Here is a 21785-nt window from a genome sequence, read left to right as displayed (position 1 = left end):
AGTAGTAACTAACTAGGTGAGTCTGGGCAAATTTAAGTTTATTGGTCCTAAATTCTATAAAATGGGAATATTCATAAAGACCTGAACAGGTGGAGAAGAAAAATGGATTTGTGTGTATAAAGGTCGACCATTTGGGGGTCTTCATCCAATGTCTGTTAAATTTAGTGCAGGAGGAGAGTTCCACATGTACGTAGGTGAGGTCCATACAGTTTAGAGCAACAAATCTGGATCTGAGGGAAAGCTATGAAATCTAGGTCTCTGGTTCCATTGGAGAGGCCTAGGCTAAGTCCACAGCCCTCACTTGGCAGCATCAGGTTTTTAAGAAAAAAGAAGTCTTCTGGTGGTGAGATCTTAAGTGCCACAATCAGAGGTCTTAATGCTGACATGACTAATGTCTTCACAACTCCCTTGGTGTCTTTGTTTTAAATTCTGGAATACACAGAAAACTGACTTATCTACTTCCCTCCAGGAAAAGTATAGGAATGATAACATTAAAACGCTTCTGCAGACAAGCTCCATTTTAAGACTTGTGAACTTGATAAAAAGTATACTTTGAAGCAATAATGGATGAAATGGCAGTTGTGATACCCACTATTTTTCCTAATGGACCATTTACTTACTCCCCCAAAGTAGCTTACACCCTAGAAATGTATGTCAAGGTGAAGCAATGTCATTTTAACTTGATCTTATTTGGTGTGCGAGATCAGATGTATGGGCAAAAGACTGAGACAGTCTTTCAAGTACCATAAAATAGACTTTTTTTTTTAACCCTCTCTTCTTACAATGGAGGGTCCTACAGTAAAGGCAGCAGAGTATATAAAGCATCGTGCCTGGCCCTCAATTTAAAATCTAGGGAGATTTAATTATCTCTAATGCTACATGTTTAAGTCTTATGTTTGCCATATGGCTCACATGCCCAAAATTAAATGTAATTTTTTAGTTTCCACGTTTGCTTTTAAAATTTGCAAGCCTGGGATATTAACATGAAGTCTTCAGGCAATAAAATCATCACAAAAACTTAGGTGCCATCAGCAGAATGAATGTTTTTACTTACTAGTAAAACACTAATAATCCTGGTAAGCAACCCGTCAAATTCAAACAAGGTTAGCCCACAAATGGATGTACCCCATTTCCATTCTTTTTGCAAGACTAAAATCAAGTAGATATAATTGTTACTGCTATAAATGTTATAGTAATATTTCCACCCCCACAATTGTGAAAGGACAGGGATAATTAACAGTGCAGAAAGGATGTTTTTGGCATTTCTTAATGTATAAAATCCCATATTACAGTAGTGTGTGTTTTAATGACATTATGCATTTAAAATCTGGGTCAGTCACTTTTCGTCTGTGATATATTTCTGCATGACAGCATCTGAGAATATGTGGACACATGTCTTCTGTAAAAATCATTAAACCCAGAAAAAAATGACTCAGATTTTACTTACATTTAAAGAAATAAAATGACTAACAAATGAGAGAAGAGCCAAGAATAAATCATTTACAGCCTAAAAATTCAACATTTCAAGACTTCTAACAAAATAGTTTAATACAGTTGACATGAAATGGATCTCAGAAAACACCCTTGATCTAAACAGAGACGGTTTTATAATTTAAATGATTTACCTTTAAGACAACACCTAAGCTATAAAAATCCCAACAGGTTTTATTTCTTTTGTGACTATGTCATGATCAAGCTTTGGCTATAAAATATGGGAGTGGAGATACACCTCCTTAGCACTCAGGAAAATGGTGCCCAGAAGTTAACGTGTTATTTTATTTCTGCTAACCTGACAACAGAACCTAAAATGCAAAAATTTAAATCTTCTAAAACAAAAAATACAAATACACACACAATAACCCCAATAAGTCTATTTGTCAAGATTTATAAAAGGAATCTTCTTCAGCAGTTAATCAGAGTTCATTAATCTACATCTGCAAATATGTTCTGCCAAAATGTTTTGGTACTGAGATGCCTTTCAAACCACTTTAACGCAAGGACTAAAGGAAAAGTTCAAAAGAGGAACAGAATAAGGACCCTGTGAACCTGTCCACGTTCCTTTGTGAAGGCTGAAAGATGTGGAAGGCCAAGTGGAGATCCATGGTGAAGTCTCTGCTGTGTTCCTCCAGGGTCTGTCGGAGGTATGTTGCCTGGGATCCAGACAGGGTGTGAATTGCATGGCAGCCCATGGCCATAATTCAATGTGATAAATTCATGAAGCGGAGAGGGCTGGGACAGTCAGGGAAATGATACTCCTTATAGCACACATATGCAAATGTGATATTGCAGAAATCCGAGACGATTTCCCCCAAACCCGCCAAGACAGTCATCCAAATAAGAGACCTCTGCATCCTGTCTGTCACTCCTCCAGGAGTAAGCACACCTCTCTTCGCTACCGCGTTACCTAAAACAAATTAAATAAGTGAGTGAGCATTCAGAATCTCATCCCCCGCCCCCCAGGACAGTCTCTGCTTTACCAGCCCTAGAAGTCCCGAACGCGTTTAGCAGTTTGTCCCTTTATCTGTAACCAACTTTGCCAAATCAACTGTTCAAATCAAATTCTTCACAGTTCTTGCTTCCAGGTTGAAAAAAAAAATGCACAAAGGCTTGCACAACATGGTATTATGCACCTTAGCTTGGTATTTTGTTGAGTTACACAAAACCCATCAGATTCGGTACATTCATGGCCCAGAGAGTTAACGCAGGCCTGCTGAGCATGCTTTCTTAAAGGCATTGAAATTCTTTTCAAATGAATGCCAATTAAGATCAGTGTATGTCGATATTAAATGTTACCTTTGTTACTTTTTAATGTAGTTAACTTTTATATTTTTTTTTTTTAAGATTTTATTTACTTGAGAGGGAGACCACGAGCAGGGGCAGTGGGAGAGGGAGGAGCAGGCTCCCCACGGAGCAGAGTAGGACCCTGGGATCATGACCGGAGCCAAAGGCAGCCACTTAACTGACTGAGCCACCCAGGCATTGCCCATCCCCCTTTTTAATGTAGTTAACTTTTTAAAAATAAGTTACTTTGGGGGCATCTGGGTGGCTCAGTTGCTTGAACGTCTGACTACTGAGTTCAGTTGCGGTGGTGATCTCAGGGAGATGGAGCCCCTTATCAGGCTTTGCGCTCAGCGGGGAATCTGCTTGAAGTTCTCTTTCCCTCTCCCTCTGACTCTCCCCCAACTCTCTCTCGTGCATGCATGCTCTCTCAAATAGATAAATCTTTAACAATAACAAAAACTACATTCTTTTGGAAAACTGCCATAATTACCAGAAACAGACATTAAATTAAGTTTACTGTTGTTTCTTTTATTTCTTATTATTTATAAGAAAATAAATTAGCAGTTACTTTTATTTGGTCAGTTAAGGTGCACGGTATTTTACAGGTTAGAGTACCCATATACAACCTGGGGCAGGGGTGCAGGAACCCAAAAGCTTAAGATTTTAACAGGCCCACAACATGAACATGTATTACTTGATGACACAGTCATCACTCCTGGCCTTTGGACCCCATCAAAGTATTTATTCAAACCTCAGATTTGCTGTTAATTGACATATGGCCTTTATTTTATATATTCTACAATACAGTTGCTCTTTTGTTTGTCAGGAGGCTACTCTAGCACACCCAACAACAGCACAGTCCTCATGGAGCTCATAGAACAAGTACGCTAGCCCTAGTCTAGGTAAAGGAACACATAGAAATTTGTTCAGCTTTGCAGGCCACAGTCTCTGCCACAACCACTCAATTCAGCCTTTATAGCACAAAAGGAACACAGACAATACAGCATGTCAACTAATGGGGATTGTTTTGTTCCAATAAAACTCTAATTGTAGTCACTGAAATTGGGATTTCATGTAATTTTCATGTTATGAAACACTTTTTTCCTATTGATTGCTTCCAAGCCTTTAAAAGCACAGAGCCCATTCTTAGCTATTGGACCACAAAATAGAGGCCACGGGCTGGGTGTGGCTTGCAAACCATTGCTTGGAGACTCTGACTGTAGAAGAAAGAGACCAACAGGCAACGGAACGACATGCCAGGAAGAGACAGGTGCTATGGGCAAAAGGATCCTAAGGCCAGAAGGGCAGGGCTCTAGGGCTTTCTAGAGGATTGTCATGTGAGGGGCTGCTGGAAGGAAGCAGGGGAGCCCTGAGTACCTGGGAGGAGAACTCTGGCCTTTTCCTCCACTGAGGCACAAAGAGGAGACCAGGGAGGCATGGCCAGAAGGTCAACTTAAAGGGGGGTCACTTTGGTAGAAGTGATGAAAGGTGAGGCCCGCAGGACTTGTGAAAAAGAGGACAAAGAACATGAGAGGAGGAGGAGTCAAGCAAGGTCTTGATCTCAAATCCGAGGGTAATGGAGACAGAGATTTTCTGAGATGGGGAAGACTGTCATTGCTTTAGCTTCTTCGATTACTAAACATTCATTCGAGTAGCACCTGCTCCTTTCAGCTGTAAGGCAGAGTGAGTGTGATGTGAATGGCATGGCCCGGGGCTCTGGCGTGTAGCTACACTCAGGAAAGCAAGGCTCTCAGGTGGATCTGCTGTGTGCATCTACATATGTAAGTTAACAGCATTCCCAGCCAGGTATCAGCCTGTATCTAGGATATAATTCTCAACAGCATCTTATTTAAGGAAACTTACTTTACATGACCAGCTTGTTTTGGAGTTGATCTCTATTAAAGTTTAATGATAAGATTCTCTAGGATTGGGGCGCCTGGGTGGCTCAGTGGGTTAAAGCCTCTGCCTTTGGCTCAGGTCATGATCCCAGGGTCCTGGGATCGAGCCCCACATCGAGCTCCCTGCTCCTCGGAAAGCCTGCTTTCTCCTCTCTGCCTCTGCCTGCTCGTGATGTCTGTCTGTCAGGTAAATAAATTAAAAAATCTTAAAAAAAAAAAAAAAGATTCTCTAGGATTTACTTTCCTGTCAACATTTCATTTTGCTACCTGTGTATGGAAGGCTCATTGGCACTTTGGAATCTGGTGGACAGAAGGTTGCTATTGTGCCAAGACCAGCTCCTCTCTCACGTGACAGGGGACTGGGAGTTATCTGAGGCTCTAACTCTACGAAACAGGAAAGACAAGACTTCTGGGTAAAGGATCCATCTCAGCTGGACCTTGAAAGACAAGGAGAATTTTAGAAAAGGGACTAGATGAAGAAGACAGCAGTAGGATGTGGAAATACATGCTCTATTGGGTGAGTCATCTTGATGGCTCATCTCAAGGTGCTTATACTCTTTTCTGTTACCCGGGGGAATCCACTGGTGGTCTCTCACCAGGGAGAAACCTGGGCAGGGAAATTACCCCGGAAACACAGAAAACAGTATAAAGGCAAGAACAGAGCAGGTCCAGAGCATGGCTAAACGAGAATCAACATTAAGAACAACTTCTTGAGAATGGTTCGCTAAACCCCATCTCAGACTTATTAGACCAGAAAATCCTAGAGGTGGGGCCCACAAGGGTGGGTACACGTTCCCATGGTTAAGTTTCCTGCAGTGACAGTTACCATTAAATAATTAGAATACTGGGACACAAGAGAATGAGGATGATCCTTGTGGTATCCTAAGAAACAGGGGGAAAGTTACGAATTAGAGGACATTCTGAGGCAGATACCAGAAAGACTGGGTCATCTTAGATCTTGAGAGTGTTGCAAAGATAACCTGTTGTTTACATCAACTCTTATCTCTAGTTTTCTAATACGCAATATTAGAGACATGTAGATACTAAGTGGAACCTTTGAAGGGCTACATGAAGAGAATCTAATAAGATGCTTGCAAAGAGCTCCCCCTCCAAAAAAAAAAAAAAAAACTCTAAAGCAGATTTTTTTTTTTTAACCTCAACACTATTTACATTTGGAGCCAGATAATTCGTTGCTATAGGGTGGGGGATCTACTCTGCTTTTTAAGATTTTTAGCACCTGTCTGGCCTCTCCCCCCACGATGCCCATAATAACTCCCATGGCAAGTAAAAACATCCCCTTGATGGAAAAATTACCCTGGTTGAGAACTTTTGCTCCTAAGACATAGCTCTTCGCTGTCAGATGTTGGAAAAATAAAAACAGGACAAATCTAAAATTTCTTGACATTCACTATGATTTCCTTCCATTTTCAAACAAAAAAGAGCCCTGACCCGCAGTTTACTTTGGCTCTAGAACAGTGCCGTACAGTTGCTGAGAGCTTTAATGAAAACACCACCGACATAAAGGGAAACTGAGGCAGGATGACAGGGACAGCTGTAGTTCTGCACAAGAACTAGTAGCGGAATTTCTCTCTGGAAACGCTGAAAACTGTAGAAGCAGGGTGAACTCACACGGCCACCCTCTTACATCTGGAAAAGACAGGATGACTGGCTAGGAAACTGATCTCCTGGTTGTCATATCTTCATCCAAGTCTGTTAATATCTTGACTTGACTGCTTACTCTTTTCATATTTGCATTTAAATGGAAAATACAATTCTGACCTAAGTGGCTTCCTGCAGAATTTTTTTAAGTGTTTTTATGTTTTGTTGCTGCTGTACATGAATTATATAAGCAAAATGAAAACTATTTTGTTATATAGCTTATCCCCCTTGAGGGCTGCAATGGTTTTACCTCTGTAGGACCTCTGTCGCACTTGTGGTGTATGGTTGGTGTCTATTTTAAGAAAAAGACACAGCTTCTGAGGGTACTAGGCTCTCCCCAGAAACCAGTGACACCTCCACAATTGAATTTACTTTATGTTCCTAAGATCCATAAAAGACATAAAATGTTTTATGCAGTTCAAGTCACAAGGACTTGGATTAATAAAGGAAACAAAGTTTTACTACTTCAAGATTATTCTCAAGTGGCATATCACAAAAAAAAAAAAAAAAGAAAGAAAGAAAGAAAGAAAGAAAAAAGAAAAAGAAGAGGAAAGAAAAAACCCAAGTATCATTATGGCTTAGGGAACTGTATTGTGTTTCCACAACTTTTAGAAGTGCCAAATGAAATGTCACTACCGTTGAGGATTTAGCTAGAGCAAACTTATATTCCCAGCACACAGAGCCAAAATGCCCCTAAAGGTTTGCTTCCTGCAAATGCTCTCTAACTGCACATAAATAGAGAGGGAGCCGCTCCAGCAAGAGACCACTTAGACACATTCTTTTCCGGAACACAGTTGGCTTGTACTCATGGTCTTGTTTTATATTTATATAGAAGAATCAATACAAGTATAATCTTACAAACGTCACTTCTTAGTCTACAAGCCATAGGATAAATGGAAATTTTTATCTCTGATGGATGTAAGGCCCCAGCTCATTGGCAGCAACAAGATTTTTATTCAGGAAGGGGATGGGGGAAAAAAGGGGGCAGAAAGGGCCCCGTGGGGAAAGGAGAGTGGAATTACTTTAAGGCAGGGTTTGCTTAGCAAGCACACTTGGGTTTACATAGTTTGGAAGTTAATTTGGAGTAGCTTAGAAATGGGCTTGAGAGAAATGATGAGAGTGTTAACCTCCCTCCTCCACCAACAGAGGACTCCATGGACTTCCACAGCTCTGGCTGTAAGAGCATATACAGGCACACCTCAGAGCTACTGCAGGTTTGGGTCCAGACCACCCCAGTAAAGCAAGTACTGCCATAAAGCAAATATCACAGTAAGGCATGCTAAATTAATTTTTTGGTTTCCCAGTGCCTATAATAGTTTTGTTTACACTGTGCTGTCCTGTTAAGTGTGCAAGAACATTTTGGCTTAAAAAAAAATGTACATGTCTTAATATAAAAATACTTTGGGGGGGGGATGCTAACCCTCATCAGAGCTTGCCTCCAGTCATAGTCTTTTTCCCAGAAGAGGGTCTTGCCTCGATGTTGATGGCTGCGGATGAATCAGAGCGGCGGTAGCTGAAGCTTGGGCTGGTGGTGGCCATTTCTTTTCACAAGACCATCTGGCCTGTCGTGCTGACTGACTCTTCCTTTCAGGAATGTTCTCTCTCTCGCAGCCCATACTGTTGCTAGCATTTTACTCACAGAACTTCTTTCAAAATGGGAGCCAGTCCTCTCCAGCCCTGCTGCTGTTCATCAACTAAGTGGAAGTAATAGTCTCAGTCCCTGGTTGTCATGTCAACCATCTTCAGAGCATCTTCACCAGGAGGAGCTGCCATTGCCAGAACCCATTTCTATGCTTGTCCATAAGAAGCACTTCGACATCTCTTATGTTTCTCATGAGAGTGCAGCACGTTAGTCCCATGTTCTGGCTCCTCTTCTAATTCCAGTTTTCTTGCTATTTCCACCACACCCCCAGTGGCTTCCTCCCCTGAAGTCCTGAACCCCTCAGCGTTGTCCATGACTGTTAAAATCAACTTCTTCCAAAGGCCTGTTAAGAATGAAGCCTCTAGAATGCCCAGATTCATCTGGGGGAGTTGTAGCCTTATTAAATGTGCTTTTAAAATAATAAGAAATTCAAAATGACGTCCATTCTGCAGCCTGTGGATCAAGGAGTCATGTTAGCAGCCATGAACACATTAATCAATATTCCTCTCCATCAGAGCTCTTGGGTGACAAGGTCCATTGTCCCTGAATGGTAATATTTGGAAAAGAATCTTTTTATAAGCAGTAAGTCTCAATGGTGGGGTTTAAATAATCAGTAAACCAAGCAGTAAACAGATAACACTGACGTTTGGGCTTTGTCCCACTTCTGGAGCACAGAGTAGGCTTAGTCTAATTCTTAATGATTCTAGGATTTTTGAAATGGTAAATGAGCTTGTCTGCAGCCTAAGATCACCAGGTGCATTAGCCCCTGACAAGAGTCTACCAATCCTTCAAAGCTTTGATGCCTGGTATTGACTTCTCCTCTCTAGCTATGAAAGTCATGAATGGCGTCTTCTTCCCATAGGAGGCTGTGTTGTCTGCAATGAAAATCTGTTGTTTGGAGTGGCCACCTTCTTTATTTTAGCTGGAACTTCTGGAGAACTTGCTGCAGCTCCCATATCAGTACCTGGTGCTTCACCTTGCACTTGTATATTATGGACATAGCTGCTTTGTTAAACCTCATGCACCAACTTCAGCTAGCTTCCAACTTTTCCTCTGTACCTTTATAGAATTCAAGAGACCTAGGGCCATACTCTGGCTCAGGCTTTGGTTTAAAGGAATGTTGTGAGACCACTCAAACTTTCTCCATATGGTTAATAAGGCTGTTTCCCTTTCTTTTCATTTGTGTGTTCACTGGAGTACTTTTTAAAATTTCGTTGGTGGGCTTTTCCTTTGCGCTTCCAGTTTGGCTATCTGTTGGTGAGAGGCCTAAATTTTGGTCTATCTTGACTTTGGACAAGGTTTTCTGACTAAGCTTAATCATTTCTAGCTTCTGACCTAAGGTGAGAAACATGTGATTCTTCCTTTCCCTTGAATGCTGAGAGGTCTGTGTAGATTTATTAGCTGGCCTAATTGCAGTATTGTCGTATCTCAGGGAACAAGAAGCCCCAGGAGAGGAAGAGAGATAGGGGGATAGAACATATACATGTGCAGACTAAGTTTTCCATCTCACAGGGCTGTCACCTGAAAATTATAATAGTACCATCAAAGATTGCAGATAATCCTAACAAGTAATGAAAAGATTTGAAATATTCCAAGAATCACCAAAATGTGACACAGAAACACAAATTGAGCCAATGCAAATGATGCTAATAGACTTGTTTGACACAGGGGTGCCACAAACCTTCAGGTTGTAAAAACAAAAACAAAACAGTCTATGCAAATCACAAGAAAATGAGATATGCCTGTATTGTGTCATTTAGCCTAGATCATCTTTATATCAATTATGAGAAGTTTGCAATTAATGTTACATAGTTTTGAGTTTGAAATTATGATTTTAATCAGCTACAGAAATAACTGTCTGATTTACTGTACTACTGATAATTTTGTATTTGATGTCAGCTGAAATTGATATTTACAGCTTTCTGTCAAATGTTACCATTTGTTCTAAATATCATCTTTCACTATGGGACTATCAAGGTCACTGCAAACATGGGCCCTGACCTCACAGGTCACTTCTAAAAAGAAAGCTCTAGATGCTAAGCACCTCAGGGCACCCTGCCATGTAAAGCAGAACCATGGTAAACGTTCAAAGATACACAAGACATGAATTCAATCAGTGAACGACTCTGAAGAAATAATGGTAATAATGGTGAAGGAGAAAAGAAAGGCGGGAAGCACGTTCCATGAAAAAACACCTTCCTCAGCAACCTCAAAGGCACCATGGTAAGAGGCACCAACAGAAGGCTGAAACAACAAAAAATAAATAACCCAGCAAGCTACCTCCCTTCGTTAAGTGCCAGACAGACAAGGCTAGTGGAGCGAGACAGAGAGACTAGCTTAGGAGATCTCCATTTCACAAAATGATGGGAGTCATCGTGTGGCGGTGTGGAGAATGAGGCAACTCAGTCCTCCAGATGAGAGACAGTGGGGACAAGACCACCATTGTAAGGACAGTGACACACACTCAAGGAGGGAGTTGGGAGGTACAGTTCCAAAGACCCATAAGAGTGGACATGGGGACATAAGGCAGAAAGTTGTCTGGCTTAAGAACTGGGTGGACAGCGGCACCCTTCTGAGACAGGGAGGCCTGGTCAGAGGCTCCATGGAGGAGGCAGCTCTTGACTTATGACACTTCAAGTTCAAGTCTTCGACTCTTAAAACTCCTCCCAGGAAGTATCCCTACCTCAGCAAGTCATCTGTGTGTGGGACCTTGCCACGCCATTCTGATCTGCTGGCCTGGCAACTCCAATCCCTTCCCTTTCCATGAGGCTCTTGAAAGAGCTGCAGTGAATTTCATGGCCCTGCCTAAAATAACAAGCTGATCCCCCAGATCACTGCTCTGTAAAAGCTGACATAAAGGGCAATGCTTGGAAATGGGCTTTTCAAAAGGCTAAAGTAAGAGGGTAGGCCCCTGTCCATGTGGGTTTATCGACATAAAACAAGGTCAAGGTCATGGTGTCAGGAGCAAAGGAGGGGGGGTGTCGCATGGTTAATAACCTGAGGAAGCTGTAAAGGAGAATTGTGTGTGTCTATACTTGCCTTTGTTGTTTTGACTTTATTGCCACTGCTACAGGACCAACCTGAGTAATCTGGCAGCACTTTACAGTCCTCTCCTTCCAAGCAAGGATTCATGTGACACCACCATTTCTGAATCACGATGGAAGCTGTAAGACAAAGGCCACAGAGTGTTTGTGATACCATTGCTTCCTCCAGCTACGGACAAAATAGTGCTCATTCAGATCAATATACTGACTTCAAAGATGGTTAATAAGAGCTATTTCACTCTAAGTAAATTTAAAGAATGCCTTCTGCCAAATGCTCTAGAAAAGACTAAGGTGCCAAGCTTTAGCACGTCTAGATTGAACTTGGCTGTGCCTTTTTTTTCCCCCAATGACTTCTGACTTGTTATTTAACTCCTCTTGGCCTCAGTTTTCTCATATGTAAATTAGGAATAAAAGCAGATCCTCACCACAGATGTCAAGAGGAGAAAGATAATTCCTATCGAAATCTGAACTAACCAGAGGCCAGGTACTAGGTTGCCAGAAAATGTTAGCTATTGCTGGGGTCATCATTTTGGAGGCTCCATTGGTGAATGCCAACCTGGGCAAGTTCTTACATTTGATGCCCTCTGTTGCCAGGGGCAGACACAAAGCAGTCAACATTTCCGTCACAGAGGCATTCATCTCCCCATGCCGTTCCAGCAAGTGATGAGTCACCCCATGGAATCAACAACTAGAAACCAGGTGCAGGAGAAGAGCGTGGCACTCCCTCACTTGCCCACAGTCTAGGCTCGGGCAATCACACCTATGACTTCCCTTTCCACCTTTTCCCATCATCTCTGCTGCCATCCGCCAGTAAGACGAAGGAGCGGAAAATTCTCTGGGTTGGGAGGCAGATGAAGACACATTAAAGAAACACTATCAACTTGTCTGGGTATTCCCACAGGGTCCAAGGACAAAAGGGATTGTGACTCATCATTTATGGTAAGCCCAGACAGTGGGCTGGTGTAGGTCAGAGATCTGGGGCTATAGGTAGGGTACATGGGTTAAGGGGAAGAGGTCATTGAGCCCTGTTTTTCTGTTGAAATAACAGCACTTTGGTTAAAATAATAATAATAATACCCCCCAAGGATTCAACCCCAGCTACCATGGCCTGGAAAGTAAAACTCAATTTCAAGCAATCTTGAGAATTCCTAATAGCTATTTTTTCTCCAGAGGCAGGCACCCTGCTAAATGTAGTTCCTACATTTGATAGAGGAGAGAAAACTGAGGCCCTCTGACAGAGGCATTTTAACACCAGCGCCCCTTCATCGACCTTTAAATTCACACCCCTCCCTCACACCAGCGATCTGTAGGAGAAACAACCAGAGGTGTAGCAGGCAGTGACGAAGGCAGGGGACAAAGCAAGCTCCTGCCTTAAAGACTCTGCTCTGCTCCTGTTAGGCCAAGTGGGTAGACATTGTGCCTACTCCCCCATGAGAACCCCCCATTCCTGATTCTGGCCGAACACTGTGCTTACTATCTGATTATAGTCCCATCAAAACCAATAACACCTCGATTAGGCAGAATCATGATCTAGAAGGATCATAAGCTATTTAAGGCAAAAGGTGTCAACACTGAGAAAGGAATATAGCTAAATGGGTTACTTTTTCTGTCAGGGTGCCACTGCACTTGAGTGGATGGATGGAGACCGAGGGGAGAAGTCTGAGAAAGCTGTGTTCTTTTCAGTCACGGGTATCACAGCAATCCCACCGCAACGCTGGATGGAGCTTTGTTATTTTCAAAGCTTTTTGTTATTTTCCTTTTACATACTGTTCCTCTTTTGATTATCTCAACAACCTTCAGAAGCAGGAAGAGGAGGCAGATGGCCAGAAATAAAAACGAGAGCTTTCCACCAAGTGAGTAAACGGAGGGAGGAGGGACTAGCTTCCAGACTTCTTCCTCTGCCCCTACAAGTCTTCCTGTTGTACCACAACGGATAAAGATAGTTTAGATTAACATATGCTACATAGAGTTTGACCAGATTCAAAGTGCTGACCAGTCCTTCATTATCTTCTGAATACCTCAGGCCGATCCCAAGTAGATACAAAGATAAATAAGAGATGGTTCCCAACCCTCAATGTGAAATTCCATCTGCAGGACTGCGAAAGTTATATAAATGTTGACAGAGCTTAGTTATATTTACACAGAGTTACAGCTGAATTTAAAATACTTTTTTTTTTTTTAAATCTTTAAAACAGTTCCCTCAGGCAGCTTCTCTGCCACTCCGCAGTGGGCACCTACGGATACCTGACGCGGCCCACAGCAACATGGAGGATTCCACAGAAGTCCAGGGAGCTGAGGGGTCACCTGCCCCAGTGAAGGGGACAGGGAGTGGCCGACGTGGAAGCCAGAAGACCCAGATGAGCAAGGTAGTCTGAGAAGCAACCTTCAGCGGCTCTCAATGCCCATTCCAGGTCAGACTTGGATCCCCAGGCGGTAGGGAGCCATGGAAAGTTTCTGGACAAGGGGGTACAGTAAGGCAGGGAGAACTGTGTGCCCGGGAGAGCTAGTCTAGCAGGGGCTGGTAAACAGTTTGGGGCAGGAAGGAGTCTGAAAGAGACCACTTGAGGTATACGGTGAGAACTCTGGGACTAAATTCCCTACAGAGGACATCATCTGGTCCATTCTGTGTCAACGTCCCAGCAAGAGAAATGCTAGTACTTTCTTCCTAGCCTCATGGGGTCCCGAGATCATTCTGAATGCCAAATCCAGAAAAGGAGCTTGAGGGGGGAACAAAGAGAGATGCAGGCATTCATCACTGAAAACTATGCCAATTCTTAACTACAGGATAAAAGATCTTCATAGTATTTTGTTTAAGTAATTTATTTAAACAAAAGAAGAAAGCATATATGATCAAACGCTCATGAATTTACCAGTTTTCTTTCATTTAACTGGAAAATATGGGGTGATTTTTCTGAAGACAGATTCACAACAGATTCCTTAAAAGAGCAACCTGTCTTGAAATTTAAAATATTTCCATTTGCCAAAAAAACTTCATTTTCATATTTGAGCGAGGAATACATTAAAAGATGGGCCCTCCAAATGTCAGAGACTTACTTAACAGCAAACGTTCTTTCAGAAAAGAAAGTCTTAATGGATATCACCCTTAGTAGCCACAATAAAAGTTTCAAATTCCTTTATGCGTTAAAGACTGACAAAGAACTCACAGTGAAGGTGAGATGAGGGGTTCACCACCAGTGAATAAGGGGATTAGAAAACCCAGAAGTTCAAGTGTAGAGTGCCTACTGAGCTGGGCTTTGAGCTGAGACAAAGAACCCAGAAGTAGGATTTTATTAAAATAACTCTTGAGAACATCTGCCCACTTAACTGAGCCTTGTCTCCATAGGAAAATAAGTTTGTAGGAGGTATCTATTTTATCCTGTTACAAATACCGTAATATACTCGAGATGAGAAAGTGTCTTGTCACTTCTATTTTTGAAATAAAATTCTTTAGAAAGCCCCATGCCTCCCTGACTTAGGAAAATACAAAACATGCCTATCTTCAAGCTGCCAACCTGTAATGAATTTCTAGTTTTATGCAGAAAGGAAAGAATTTTTTAAAAAAGAAAGAAAAAAGCAGAGAAGCTCTGGTTTTATGGTAGTGACTAGTGTTTTCTGTGATGTTGTTTTCTAGGTGAAAACGTAATGGGACCAATTAGCTATCTTGCTTCTGGTGCATTTTCTGTACTTTCTGTTGAATAAAATAGATGAAGATTTTTTCTATCCCTTGTCCCAATTAAGTATTACTCCATGAAATCAAACACAAGATGTATTCATGTAGCTATTTCTATAAACCTACACCAAACAGGGCTCAGTTCTCAGGAGTTGGTCTTTCATTTTTTTGACCTCGTTTAGTTGCATTTACAGAGTTAAGGCTTTTCTAAAGAAAAGTGTATTTTTACACTGAAGCTACAGACAGAAAGATGAAAAACACATCTTCCTAGAATATACACTGTCTTAAAAATGGAAACAATCACAAAAATATGCTGAGATTTTCAGATACTTTAGCTTTTTGCTCTTAATGTTGTCCTTGGCAAATTAAGATTAAAGAAAGATTTATTAACTTTAAGCCATTGGTTAACTTTAAAGATAGTCGGGGATTGGGGTGGGAAGAGGAAGACCAATGCATTTTTATTTATTATTTCAAGAAAAGCCATTTTACCCTGACCCAGGTATCATGCAAAAAAGCAGTCCTGAGAATACGAATTTTTTTGTTAAAGAAACCTTTGTAACAAGGTATTGTTATTTCCACAGAGTCCTGAGTGAGGCTATGGATAAACAGGTACAGAACCATCTTCTGGGATCTAGGTTGGTCTCCTCCACAAAGCAAGCTCACACAAGTACAATCCTGCCCAGCCATGACCTACCCATAAGGCAGAGTTTCTTGACCTTAGCACGTTAGAGGCTGGACAATTCTTGATTGTAGGGGTATTGGTATACCTTGTATCCCAAGCCTCTCCCCACTAGATGACTGTAGCACCTTCTCCCCCACCAGTTTAACAACCCAAAGCAACTCCAGACATCATCAAATATCCCTATGCTGGCCCAAATCACCCCTGATTAAGCAACACTAATCTACAGTCAGGTCCACTGGAAGATGTACTCAGCCCCAAAGGAGAGACTGAGCTAGTTGAGCGGACCTCATCATCCCTAATACGTAGCAGACACGATGCCACCCTATCCCTTCTCTTCCCTCTTGGAGCCTCTACTGAGGGCAATCCCACAAAGTGAGAACGTGTACCTCTCCTTACTGGCGTACTCTCCTTCATCCACTCTCCTCGAATACAAGTTCCCGGAATGCAGGAACTACATCCACCACTCTGAGTTGACGGAAAGTCCCGAAGAGCAAAGGCTCCGTTTCCATCTCCAGCCTTCCCTTCCACCGCTTCAGAGCTCAAAGAAATACTTCTCATTCCCACGGTTGCCCCTCACTGGCACACCCTTTCCCCTGCTGTGCCGCTTAGTTCCCTCGTGCCTGGTAAAACCAGACCCACTGCTTCTCATGGGACACCATCCTGGACCGCTTCTCTGCTGCTTCCCAGGACCTTCATTTCCTCGATTTCATTGGAGAAAGCAAGACCTGAGTCTAATGAACATCCTATCCCCCAGGAGCCAGGCCAGGTGAGTGTCCTTTTACACCCTCCAGTGCTTTGGTAAAGTTCACCTTTCTGTCATTCACCTGACTGCCACGGGGACAATCTCAGAAAACCGCTTGGTCCTGCAAGTGGTGCAGAGAACACATCCAGTCACAGAACTTAGTGAAACCCCATTTTGAAGACCGACTCCGTAGCTCAACACACTGTCCCTAAAAACCACGTCAGTTGTCTGCAGTACGAATGGGAGCTCTAGGCCTTCACTAAGTGATTTCTGACATCTCAGAAAACAAATAGCTTTAAGTTCCTCAGCTGCCCCCTATTCCTCAGCTTTTATCAGTCTTTTTTATGCTTCGAAAGCATTCACCCTAACAAAATAAATGAAGCTTCATCTACTACACATTTATCTCATTTTATCATAAACAAGATTATCTCTGCAGAGTGGTATTTTGATAAATGTGTAGAATACAGTTCCTGTCACTAAACAGCCTTGTATATATTCCAGTCGAAGATCCAAAAGGGAATGTGCTCACAAGCTAGACAGTCGTCTGTTTTAGGACCCAAGTAACCACAGCTTGAATCAAGTCCTTCTCCACCCCTCCTCCCAAATCCCAATTGTGGAGTACAGACACATTTCTACAACACAGAAGGATTTTATAAGTTAATTATAACCCAAAAAATAGAGGGGGGGAGCTCATTTTTCTCCCTTTTTAACTAACAAAAGCTATGATTTTATGGGAAGGCAATGAAAACACGAGATAAGTGTCTCTGCCGTGGATTAGCAGAAATGCATAAGGACGTTCCACTTTCTATGCCAACATTAATTAGTGCCCCACTCCAACGTCTTCTCGCCTTTGTTTTAATTTAAATGTAAATCCAAGCGAATGTTATATTTTAGATCCTCTCCACATTCTTATTGACAAATAAGATAAGAGGAACATATCAGCAGAGACTAGGTCTTTCCACAAGCCAACTGGCAGTATGATAATGCATAATTATTATAGGATAAAGATTATTATGGGATAAAGCTAAAAAGCCCTAATGGAAACATTCGGATAAGGAAGAGATCAAGGGGGATATGAAAACAGACATACATCCTAACTAGGGTCTAAATGACAAGTTCTTACACCTCCTTGGTGACTTTGATTCAATGAACATTTATTGAGCACCAACTGTTGGCCATGCTGTGCTGGGTGTAGGGGATACAAATATTAAGACAGAATCACTGTCCTATCCTTGAGAGTTTGGGTATTCTCTGGCTACAGATGTAGTACTCACTCATAAGTTATATTGGTACATAAAGCTGATCCTCCACCATCCAAGAGAGGAGGTGTTAGTCTTAAATCGCCATTTAAATTTCAATTCATACCAGGCACATCTCGAATGCTCACTAGTCATATATGGATAGTGGTCACCAGTCATATCGGACACATGTGCATCAATACATATAGCTAAGAGACAGATAAAAAGAAAATGTACATCATCACAGAACCTTCCACTGTACAAACTCGGCTGAGACACCAAGTCACTGATCTCTATCACTTACCAATCCTACAAACTAAGGAAATTGTTTAGTTAGCCTATGAGTCCTGTTTTGACATGGATGCAGCTAAAATTCCTTCAGTAAAAGAATGGCTAAACAAACTGTAACCTATCGATACAGTGGAATGCTATGGAACAATTGAAAAAAAAAAAAAAAACGCAATAGGTTAACGTGTCCTAGCACACAGAGATCTCTACAATTTTTTTTTTTTTAAGATTTTATTTGTTTATTTGACAGACAGAGATCACAGTAGACAGAGAGGCAGGCAGAGAGAGAGGGAAGCAGGCTCCCTGCTGAGGAGAAAGCCTGATACGGACCTCGATCCCAGGACCCCGAGATCATGACCTGAGCCGAAGGCAGCAGCTTAACCCACTGAGCCACCCAGGCGCCCCAGATCTCTACAATTTATATTGATAACATGTTGGATTAAGAAATATACAATGTAATACCATTTGGGTTAAACACAGTCATACCAAAATGTACCACATATTCTAGAGATCTTAAATACACAAATATACATCAACAACAACAACAATAAAAGTACTGACCTAACAGATATGTAGTTATTCTTACTGTGATGCCCAAAGGAGATCTGGCCCATATAATACATGTATATAAAAATTAAAACAAGCTACTGGAGGATAAGGTCTTAATATTTCATTTACTAAGATAGTGAGTTTAATTGGCACACCAACTATACTATCCAGATATGGATAAAAGTGCTCTGAGATAAAATGTGTAGTTTTTTATATCTAAAGATTCTATGCTGGAGGCGCCTGGATGGTTCAGCACGTTAAGCCTCTGCCTTCAGCTCAGGTCATGATCTTAGGGTCCTGGGATCGAGCCCCACATTGGGCTCTCTGCTCAGCCTGCCTCTCTGTCTCCTTGTGAACCCTCTTTCTCTGTCAAATAAATAAATAAAATCTTAAAAAAAAATAATAAAGATTCTATGCTGGATAAGAGTTTACAGTTTATGTCATAATTCATAAGTTTTTGAAGTTTAAAACCCATAGAGTAAGCAAACACGGTTATCATGAATTTGAAAACAATCTGTGATTTCTGAAAATGAATCAAATCTCCCCTGTGCTCAAAGTTATTCATGCACCAGCCAATTTGGGGGGTTGGGGGGGGAAGAGCAGGGGCAGGGAATTATAAGAGACTCAGTTCCCATCCTCAAGCAACCTGCAGACTATGGAATGGCCCACACTCAGAAAGATCTTAAAACATAATGGCCTACAGGTAATGGACTGGAAGTGCAGAAGGATACAAGAGCACATAGCAGATATGGAAGGGGAGTAGGAATCAAGTAGATAAAATGTGTGTTGTGGGGAAGGAGGCAATGATTCAGGCAAAGGATATAGGTAGGAGTGTGGAGATCAAAAGAAACATAAATGCCCCCACTTGGACGTGGGTAGTGTAGCTAAAAGAGAGGAGGGAGACTGAGTCAGACTACGCAAGACTTCATCAGCCATGGTAAAGAACTTGGATCTTATTTTAAAGATAGTGGCAAGTCACTGGAGGGCGGTTTTAAATACAGCAGTGACGTGATGAGTTTCTGCTTCTGTAGAAGGCTGCGGCACAGAAAATGGGAGACAGGAGGACAAGCTTAGCAGAATATAATGGGAGCTCTATACTGCGGGTGATGGCAGCACAGACAATCTGAGACAGACTGAGGAGACAAAATTGGTGTGGTTTGGGCTCAATTAATGGAGAAAATAAATATGCTCGACTGTACCAGTTGGTGAGACAGGAACCCAGCAAATTTCTTTGAAATGTCTTTTTTTGGGACCCCTGGGTGGCTCAGTCAGTTAAGAGTCTGCCTTCGGCTCAGGTCACGATCCCCAGAGTCCTAGAATCGATCTCCATCAGGCTCCCTGCTCAGCGGGAAGCCTGCTTCTCTCTCTGCCCCTCCTCCTGCTTGTGTGTGCACAAGTGCACTTTCTTTCTCTCTCTGACAAATAAATAAATAATATCTTTTAAAAAAAAACAAGCATCTTATTTTTTAAGGTTAAAAATCTTCATTTTCTTTTACAGATCCACAATCCTTTACCTATGATCCCCAAATCCAAAAAGCTCTGAAAACGGACAGAACTTCTGTATAATGGTGGCAAAACCTGATTTGATTTAACATGAGCTTCTAATTCTTGCCCTATCCCATTCTGCAAGAATATTCTATGTACTTCATTGTAGAATAGAAATATTAGCATCTGTGACTCATGGGTACAACTGGAAAAGACATTAGGTTTGTGAGGGAACAGATGCTGTCTGTACTGTGGTACCTTTAAAAAATCTGAATTCAGCAATGCATTGGGCCTCCAGGGTTTCTGTGAGAAACTGTAGATGGTAAGTTGGCCATATTCACTTCCCAGTTTTCACAGTGATACACACTACTTTATGACCATACAGACCATAAATCTGTGCCTGTGTTTGGTCAGGGAGGCGGGTATGGGTCAGTCAGCTATTATTCTTGATTGTGTGATTCTCGAGTTACGAATGCATATGTAAATTCCAATGGCTGACTTTTAGAGACGCATCAAGTAAGACGGGAAGCATTCGTGTTCGGGGAGTTTTCATGCCACTGAGGAGAAAAGTGCTACAGGCCTTAACCTCATGTATCTCTTCCCCTGGGGACTGATACTTGTTTCTAACAAGATGTGTGCTACAAGAAGCCAGGGGCGTCAAAAGGAATCAATCCCAGGCCTCTACCTACAACCTGTCAACAGTCTTTTTTTTTTTTTTTTTTAAACCCACTGGCACAGTACTCTGCTAGGGGACTTGGAAACAACAAATAAATGACATGTGATCCCAAACTGTTCTCAGGGAAGTTGCTCCAAAGATGTTTTATGAATGTTTGTTAAAATAGTAAACTAGGGGCACCTGGGTGGCTTAGTCCTCTGCCTTCTGCTCAGGTCATGATCTAAGGGTCCTGGGATCAAGCCCCAATTGAGCGCTCTGCTCAGCAGGGAACCTGCTTCCCCCTCTCTCTCTGCCTGCTTGTGATCTGTCAAATAAATAAATAAAATCTTTAAAAAAAAAAAAGGAAACTAGAAATACAGAGAATATTAGTGTGTAGAAAAAATAAAAAGCTAATCACTTTTGAGAGCTTGAAATCAGAGAGAAAAGTGTATCTACGGAAGCAAGAGTTTCAGTGGATAAAATCTGGAGAGACAGGAGGGGAAGAAAGAAAAAAAAGATCAAAGCATACCTTCCTGATTGTCTAGTAACAGAACTCCCCATTGGGACCACTTGAGAAATATCATTAATAACTTACCTTATTCACCAAGCAATGTGTGAAGTTGCAATGACATTCACTTTTGGACAAAACTAACCTGCAAGCAGCCTAGTTTTCCTTGCGTTGTGAAAACAGGAAAGCAAGGAGGCTGGTGGTGGTTTTACGTACTTTTGCAAGAGTAGAGAAACTGACCAGAAAGGTCTTACCTTCAACACAAGAAGGCTGAGCCCGAGTTGTACCTGCAACCTGCCCTGGGAAGCAGGAGCACTTGACTGTTTGTGATCGCTCTTCTATGCGGTTCTTGTTACAGCACCTGTGGACAGCGACCACCTCACAGGTCCCTTGCTTGATCTGGTGGTGACCTGATGGATAAAACAGACCCAGTGCCATTAGCAAAAAATGAAGCTACAAAGTATGTGAATGATACCATGACATTTTCCAGCTTCCTGCCCCATGCTTAAGAATCTTGGTAACTTTTTATTTTGATGTCATTTCAAATATATATTAAGGTGTTAAGAATAGCGCAAAAACTTTCTAGAAACCTGTGGTGGACAGAAATTCAGCCCCCAAGACCTTCAACCCCTGGTATCAACCCCATTATGCTACATGGCAAAAGAGATTTTGTGGATATAATTTAAATCACTAGCTCGGGGACACCTGGGAAGCTCAGGTCGTGATCTGGTGGGTCTGGGACTGAGCCCCAAATCGGGCTCCCTGCTCAGCAGAGAGTCTGCTTCTCCCTTTCTCTCCCTACTCGTGTGCATGCATGCTCTCTCTCTCTCTCTCTCAAATAAATAAAATCTTTAAAAAAATAAAATAAAATAAAAGTAATTACTGACTGGCTGAACTTAAGAGAAGAAAATTGTCCTAGATTGTCCAGGTACACTAACATGCTC

The 21785-nt window shown here is 41.9% G+C and overlaps 1 protein-coding gene across 2 annotated transcripts in view; it reads right to left on the bottom strand.

Moving 5' to 3' along the window:
• Positions 1-925: 925 nt before the first annotated feature.
• TAFA4 (TAFA chemokine like family member 4) overlaps positions 926-21785 on the bottom strand; it is a 184612-nt gene continuing 163752 nt past the window's right edge. The window contains exons 4-6 of one of the 2 annotated variants that reach the window (XM_045077932.1): positions 21096-21251; positions 11061-11144; positions 926-2404 (exon numbers count right to left, since the gene is read on the bottom strand). In XM_045077932.1, coding sequence (XP_044933867.1) covers positions 2199-2404; positions 11061-11144; positions 21096-21251 — 446 coding nt within the window. In that variant the 3' untranslated portion in view covers positions 926-2198. Of the gene's footprint in view, positions 2405-11019; positions 11145-21095; positions 21252-21785 lie in introns of both variants that reach the window. The other variant, XM_045077934.1, reaches the window with a different exon arrangement.

Source organism: Mustela putorius, unplaced genomic scaffold, assembly GCF_011764305.1.
Source record: "Mustela putorius furo isolate JIRA1106 unplaced genomic scaffold, ASM1176430v1.1 tig00000095_pilon_pilon_pilon, whole genome shotgun sequence".
Classification (NCBI taxonomy): Eukaryota; Metazoa; Chordata; class Mammalia; order Carnivora; family Mustelidae; genus Mustela; species Mustela putorius.
The sequence above is the reverse complement of the archived record's forward strand: the minus strand, read 5'-3'. Positions and strand labels throughout refer to the sequence as shown.